Genomic DNA, 7293 nt, shown 5'->3' with positions numbered 1-7293 from the left:
TCTGCTGAAATGAATGCCAAACTTCCCATACTCTCCGCCTTTCTACTCAAGGCATCTGCAACTACATTAGCCTTGCCCAGATGATAAAGGATGGTAATATCATAATCTTTTAATAACTCAAGCCACCTGCGCTTCCTCAAATTGAGATTCCTCTACTTGAACAAATGCTGCAAGATGCGATGATCGGTGTAAACCTCACAGGAAACCCCATAAAGATAATGCCTCCATATCTTGAGAGCATGAACAATTGCGGCCAACTCCAAATCATGTACATGGTAATTCTTCTTGTGGGGCTTCAGCTGACATGAAGCATATGCAATAACTCGCCCCTCCTGCATCAATACACAATTCAAACCAATGCGTGAAACGCCATAATACATAGTAAATATCCCTGAACCGGAAGACAACACTAACACTGGTGCTGAAGTTAAGGAGGTATTAAGCTTCTGAAAGCGCACCTTGTAATCATCGGACCGCCGGAACAGAGCACCTTTCTGGGTCAATCTAGTCAAAGGTGTTGCAATAAATGAGAAGCCCTCCACAAACCGATGATAATAACCTGCTAACCCCATGAAGCTCATGATCTCAGTCGCTGTGGTAGGATGAGGCCAACTCTAAATTGCCTCAATCTTCTTAGGATCTACCTTAATACCCTCGCCCGATACAACATGTCCCACAAATTCCACAGAATCTAACCAGAACTCACACTTGGAGAACTAAACATATAGCTTCCTTTCCCGCAAGGTCTGAAGCACCACTCTCAAATGCTGCTCGTGCTCCTCTATGCTATGTGAGTAGATCAAAATGTGATCAATCAAGACAATGACAAACGAATCAATTCCATCGAGGCGTTACTCAAACCGAAGGACATCACTAGAAACTCATAATGTCCATATCTAGTCCGAAAAGTCGTCTTCGGAACATCGAAATCCCGAATCTTCAATTGATGGTACCTTGATCTCAAGTCGAGCTTAGAGAACACCTTAGCACCCTGCAACTGGTCAAACAAATCATCAATACACGGTAACAGGTACTTGTTCTTAATGGTAACTTTGTTCAACTGGCAGTAATCAATGCACATCCGCATAGTCCCATCATTCTTCTTCACAAATAACATTGGTGCAGCCCAGGGTGATACACTCAGTCTGACGAACCCCTTTGCTAGCAACTCCTTAAGCTGTTCCTTTAACTCCTTCGGAGCCATATGATACGGTGGAATAAAGATAGGTTGGGTACCTGTATCCAGATCAATATAGAAAACAATATCATACTCGGGTGGCATGCCTAGAAGATTAGAAGGAAACACATCGGAGAACTCCCGGACTACGGGCACTGAATCAATCGCTAGAGTCTCTGTAGTAGTATCCCGAACATAATCTAGATAAGCCAAACAACCCTTCTCGACCATGTGTTGAGCCTTCAGAAAGGAGATAACTCGACTAGATGTACTGACAGATGAACCCTTCCACTCCAATCTAGGCATCTCTAGTATCGCCAAGGTAACTATCTTGGAATGGCAATCAAGGATAGCATAATATGGATACAACCAATCCATGCCCAGGATGACCTCAGATTCGGTCATATCGAGCAACAGAAGATTCGCTCGGGTCTCAGAACCACAGAAAGTAACAATGCAGGACCGATAGATCCGATCATCAACAGCAGAATTGCCTACTGGAGTGGACACATAAATAGGGGTACCCAAGGACTCACGAGGAACTCCAAGGAAATTAGCAAACAGAGATGAAACATATGAATATGTAGACCCTGGATCAAATAGTACCTAAGCATCCCTACCACATATAGAAATATTACCTGTGATCACGGCATCTGAGGCCACTACATATGGTATGGCCAGAAAATCATAGAACCTAGCTGGAGCGCCACCTGACTGGCCTCCACTTGACTGGCCTCCACCTCTAGGACGGCCCCTACACACCTGCCCTCCACCTCTGGGCGGCCGGGCGACTGGTGGTGAAAAAGGTGCTGGAATCATAGGTTGTTGACCCTGATGCATTGCCTTGCCTCGAAGCCTGGGGAAGAGCCTTCGCACATGACTGGGATCCTCGCTCTCGAAACAACCTCTTGGTATGATGGACTTCTAACCTGAAGTCTGACCCTGATGGCCTGAATGCCCACTGGAGGAACCCTGAATAGCTGGTTGGTGGTAGGAACTCTCTGGCATGGCACTGAAATAAGGTTGCACTGGAGCACCCCGAGGCGGCAGCGGTGCTGGACATGTGGGATTGCTAGACTGACCCCTCACAAATTGACCTCTGCCCCCAGCTGGGGCAACTCTGTACTCTCCAGAATATCGAAACTGCTTATCCCTCGTCGTCTACTCTCGAGTACGCTGACTTACACCCTCGATACTCCGAGCTACCTCCATAACTAGCTCGTAAGAAGTCCCCATCTCAACCTCTCATGCCATGGTGTCCTGAATATCAGTATGCAAAGATGTAACAAACCTCAGCACTCTCTCTGCATCGGTGGTAAGTAAGTGCATGGCGAGGCAACTTAGAGAACCTCGCCTCATAGTCGGTCACTAACATCTGACCCTGCTGGAGCTGCTCGAACTGAAATCGTAACTCTTCCCTCTGAGAGGGCTGAATATACCTATCCATAAAAATATGGGTAAATCGGTCCCAAGTCATGGGAAGAGAATCTGCTGGTCTGCCAAGAATATAGGACTGCCACCCTCTACGGGCCCTGCCATCCAGCTGGAAAGTGGCAAAGTCCACCCCGTGGGACTCCAATATCCTCATGTTGTGCAGTCTGTCCCTGCACTGATCAATAAAATCCTGGGGGTCCTCTTGCTGCTCACCCCTAAAGATGGGAGGATAAATCCTAGTCCATCTGTCCAATAGCTTATGCGGCTCGCCGACCGCAGTTGGTCTGGGCTCAGGTATAGCTGCCGCTACTGGCTGGGCTTTGCCCACGGATAGTGCACCTGGGGTCTGATATACGATTGTTGCATGCCCACGAGCCTGAGCATTAGGGGTCTGTGCTCCCCCTCCCGTCTGAGATGTGGCTGGGTCTCTTGGAAATAAACCAGCCAGAGTCATAGAGTCCATGAACTGCAGCATACGGACCATGACCTCCTAGAATCCCGGTGCGGACATGAAATCCATCGGGGTTGGCTCTGCTGCAGGCACCTCGCCCTGCTCCTCAATAATAGGATCCTCTACTGGATCCACTGGTGGCATAACTGGACCAATTCTAGGACGCCTTCGTCCTCTACCATGAGCTGGAGCCCTCCCTCGGCCTCGACCTCTAGCAACAGGGGGAGCAGCTCCTCCATTATCGGGTACATTTGCCGGGCGCGTTCTCACCATCTGTGAGAGAATAAGAGAATGATACTTAGAACCACATCAACTACACGATAAGCGATAAAGAAAAGAGTAATTTCCTAACACCCTATAGCCTCTCGAAGATAAGTACGGACGTCTCTGCACTAATCGCAAGACTCTATTAGGCTATCTCATAACTTGTGAGACCTACGTGAACCTAGTGCGCTGATACCATGCTGTCACGACTCAAATTCTCCTATAGGTCGTGATGGCGCCCAACGTCGCCGCTAGGCAAGACAACTATGAACTAACTACGTGATTACTCTTTTTAATAGGTTTCCAAGTAATTAAATTCCATTTATTAAGTGATTTAAGATGTAGAAAGTTTAATAAATAAAACGAAAGTAACTGAGTGCAATCATAGATATATAAATACTCTAAAGCCATAAAGTCTACTAGAGTGTGTGCCAAGACCTGGTGTCACAAGTATATGAGCACTAATAGAATATACAAAACTCTGACTACTGTCTGAACAAAATAGATCGAAAATAAGTACAAAAGAAAGGCTCTAGGAGCTGCAGAACAGCTCAGGTAGCAGCTCACCACTAGGCCTCAGGGTATCGGGGTTGCGCGTCGGTGTGACCGCCAGATGCACCTGCCTCAGATCCTGCACGATTAATGCAGAAGTGTAGCGTGAGTACATAAACAACATGTACCCAGTAAGTGTCAAGTCTAACCTCGAAGAAGTAGTGATGAGGGGTCGATATCGACACTTACTATGGGCTAACAGTATAGAAATACAGAAGTTCTAAATAAGCATGGGTTATGTAAATAATAATAACTCAATAACAAGCAGGAAGTAAATAATTCTTTCACACATGGTAAGTCCCAAATAGGTTTCTGTCTTATATAATATTAACCTCTCAAGCCATGAAATAATATAAAAATTAATTAAACTCTGTGTATTATCATGCACGATTATCCCGAGTTCGTACGGCCCGATCCAGAATAACGTGTACACTGCCGAGGGTCATGCGGCACGAACCATAGATGTATCTATCTACTGTTGAGGCGTTCATCCTGCTCCAAAAGAAGAGAGGATACTTTATGAACATCCGATTTAGAAGTTATTACAAGGCCAATACGCAAAGAAGCACAATTTCTATTAACGGTCAAGTAACCCGTCAAAACTCAAGTAAGTGAAATTCGGTCTTTTACAAATTTTTTCTTAACAAGTTCCAACATAATTTAAGCACTTTAATTAACAAATTGGGCACAAACATTACAAGTATCTCATGATTCGGGTCCTAAACTATCCGGACATAAATATAATTAGTAGCTACGCACAGACTCTCGTCACCTCGTGCGTACGTAGCCCCTCAAAATTAGGAGCAAATAGTAATTTGAATCACCTATGGGGTAAATTTCTTCTTACAAGGTTAGGCAAGAAACTTACCTTGTCTCAAATCTCTCTTTCCGTCCTCAAATTCACCCTAAAACCTCATCTCGGTGCCGAAAAATCCGACACTGGTCAAATGTTGCATAAATTAATCAATACATGTTCAAAAGTTCATAATTTAACTGTTAGAGTAATTACCCAACCTAAATTGGAAGATTTCTAAAATTTACCCTTCGAGCCCATGTGCCCGGATTTCTGAAATATTTGAAAAAAGTTGTTACCCATAACCTCAAGAACTCAAATATATAATTTTCACTCAATCCCATAATCATTTTCATGGGTCAATCTCATTTTTATCAAAACCTAGGGTTATTCATCTAAACCCATAATAATCATAAATTTACATGTTAAAATCTACTCATATTTTTAAATGTAACTCACATTGGATAGAAATTACTTATCTCTAAATTGCTAAGTGAAAACCCCTCTCAAGAAGCTCCAAAATCGCCAAAGAAGTTAGAGAAATCGGTTAAAAAAGGCTTAAGTCCCGTATTAATGGAACCTTTTTGCCTCCAGGACTTTCGCATCTACGGTCACTGGGCTGCATCTGCGGCACCGCTTCTGCGGACAAAGGTCCGCTTCTGCGGAAATGCCTTCGGCTGGCTGGCTTCGCTTCTTCGAACGGGATCCCGCTTTTGCGGAGGGTGTAGCGCACGTACGGCCTCCTCGCACTTGCGGACTTCTCCTCGCAAAAGCGAGGCCACTTCTGTGCATGCCTCTCCACTTCTGCGGACCACTGGCCAAATGCCAAAAGCCACTTATGCGGCCACGAGCTCGCATCTGCGGGCTCGCACCTGTGGCCAAAAGCTCGCAGGTGCGGGCATACCAGAACTAGTCCACCAGCACCCTTTTTGAGCTCTAATTCAATCTATGCATCGTCCGGATTACACCCTAGGACCCCGAGGCCTCGTCCAAACATACTAGCAAGTTTGTAAATATGATACTGACTTGCTCGAACCCTCGGAAAGCGGAAAACAACACCAAAACTAAGAATCACACCCCAAACCAAATCGAATCAACTTATGAACTTCAAGTTCTTCCAACTTATGAACTTATGAACTTCAAGTCCTTTTGTCTTTTTGTTTTCTTGAGCCGAGAGACTTTCGAAAATAGCCTCTCTACTCCTTTGGATTAGGGGTAAGGTCTGCGTACACACTACCCTCTCCAGACCCCATTAGTGGGATTTTACTAGGTTGTTGTTGTTGTTAAGTTCTTCCAACTTACTCCGAACGCGGCGATTCATACTTAAACTACTTGGAATGACACCAAATTTTGCGTGCAAGTCTTAAATCACCATACGGACTATTCCCAACTTGGAATCCCAAACGGACCACGATAACACCAAAACCTACTCCAAACCAAATTTAAAGAACCTTAAAACCTTCAATGCGCCAACTTTCAATATTAAGCGCTGAAATGCTCCCGGGTCATCCAAAACCAGTTCCAAACATACACCCAAGTCCAAAATCATCATGCAAACCTATTGGAAGCATCAAATCCCAGTTCTGAGGTCGTTTACTCAAAATGTTGACCAAAGTCAAATTTAGTCTTTTAAAGCCAAACAAAGGAACCAAGTGTTCCGATTTCAACCTGAGCCCTTCCAAACCCCGAAATAACCATCACCGCAGGTCATAAAACAGTAAAAGCACATACGGAGAGTCTTATTTAGGGGAACAAGGATCTAGAAAGTAAAACGATCGGTCGGGTCGTTACATAAAGACTTCATCTTATCAAATACAAGCTACTATACTGACATGACATATCAATACTACCTAGAGCCACAAATTGTGCAATCCGTGCATAATAGGAAATGACTCAAATGCACTCAAACATGGAAAGTGATTCAAATATGAGAACCGCCCCGCAAGATCAACAAGTATCACCACAACGCAATGCCATGAACCCTTCACATACAGTAGACCCAAGACACACGCATCTATCACAAAGAATCATACCCCAACATAACCCCGCTGCAATGCGTGACCCCATCCAAACACTGGTCCCTACATGCTTCCAGGTTCAACAATTAAACTCAGAACAAATAAAATATGTCAAGTCTGAATGATATGAGGAATATGACATCTCTATATCTACATGCCAATATGCATATCGTATGTGATACAACACAACAAAAGCCTCGCGTACTCACACTCTCGGAGTACTCAACCTGACTATCTCAATTCACACTTATTACACTCAATCATTCAGCACTGTAGGGGGCAGATCCAGCCCAAATGCAAATAAATTAAAGAAGATCCAACCCAAATGCAAATAAATTTAGGGCAGATCCAGCCCAATACAAATGAATCAATAACAACTGCGGTCATTGTGGGTGTGCATACTATGGAGGGCCAGATCCAGCCTAAGCACAATAATAAGCCAAATCCAAGCATGAATTAATAAAGTCTGTTGCGACGTGCAGCCCAATCCCATAAATATCACTCACAAACAGGCCATTGGCCTCACTTAATCATCAATCTCTTGAGTCTCTCGGGCTCACAACACTCATGCTAAGAAGCCCAAATCAATGATACAAGATGTGAC

At 44.4% G+C, this 7293-nt stretch overlaps 1 protein-coding gene across 1 annotated transcript; it reads right to left on the bottom strand.

Annotated features, from left to right (window-relative positions):
- Positions 1–702: 702 nt before the first annotated feature.
- On the bottom strand, positions 703–3065 carry LOC138901790 (uncharacterized). The gene is made up of 4 exons (XM_070189582.1): positions 2469–3065; positions 1450–1783; positions 983–1353; positions 703–786 (listed from the first exon to the last, which is right to left on the bottom strand). Exons 1-4 carry the CDS (start codon positions 3063–3065, stop codon positions 703–705), a joined length of 1386 nt encoding a protein of 461 aa, XP_070045683.1.
- Positions 3066–7293: the final 4228 nt, after the last annotated feature.

This window comes from Nicotiana tomentosiformis, chromosome 11, assembly GCF_000390325.3.
Source record: "Nicotiana tomentosiformis chromosome 11, ASM39032v3, whole genome shotgun sequence".
Lineage (NCBI taxonomy): Eukaryota > Viridiplantae > Streptophyta > Magnoliopsida > Solanales > Solanaceae > Nicotiana > Nicotiana tomentosiformis.
This window is presented reverse-complemented; position numbering and strand designations above follow the sequence as displayed.

What these genes read in the sequence shown, in the direction of transcription:
- LOC138901790 (XM_070189582.1), bottom strand. Translation starts at nt 3,065, where the DNA reads ATGACTCTGGCTGGTTTATTTCCAAGAGACCCAGCCACATCTCAGACG. An exon ending in GTGGAAGGGTTCATCTGTCA is followed by an intron (nt 1,354 to 1,449) that starts GTACATCTAGTC and finishes ATACTACTACAG; the next exon opens with AGACTCTAGCGATTGATTCA. An exon ending in ACCAGTTGCAGGGTGCTAAG is followed by an intron (nt 787 to 982) that starts GTGTTCTCTAAG and finishes CTACTCACATAG; the next exon opens with CATAGAGGAGCACGAGCAGC.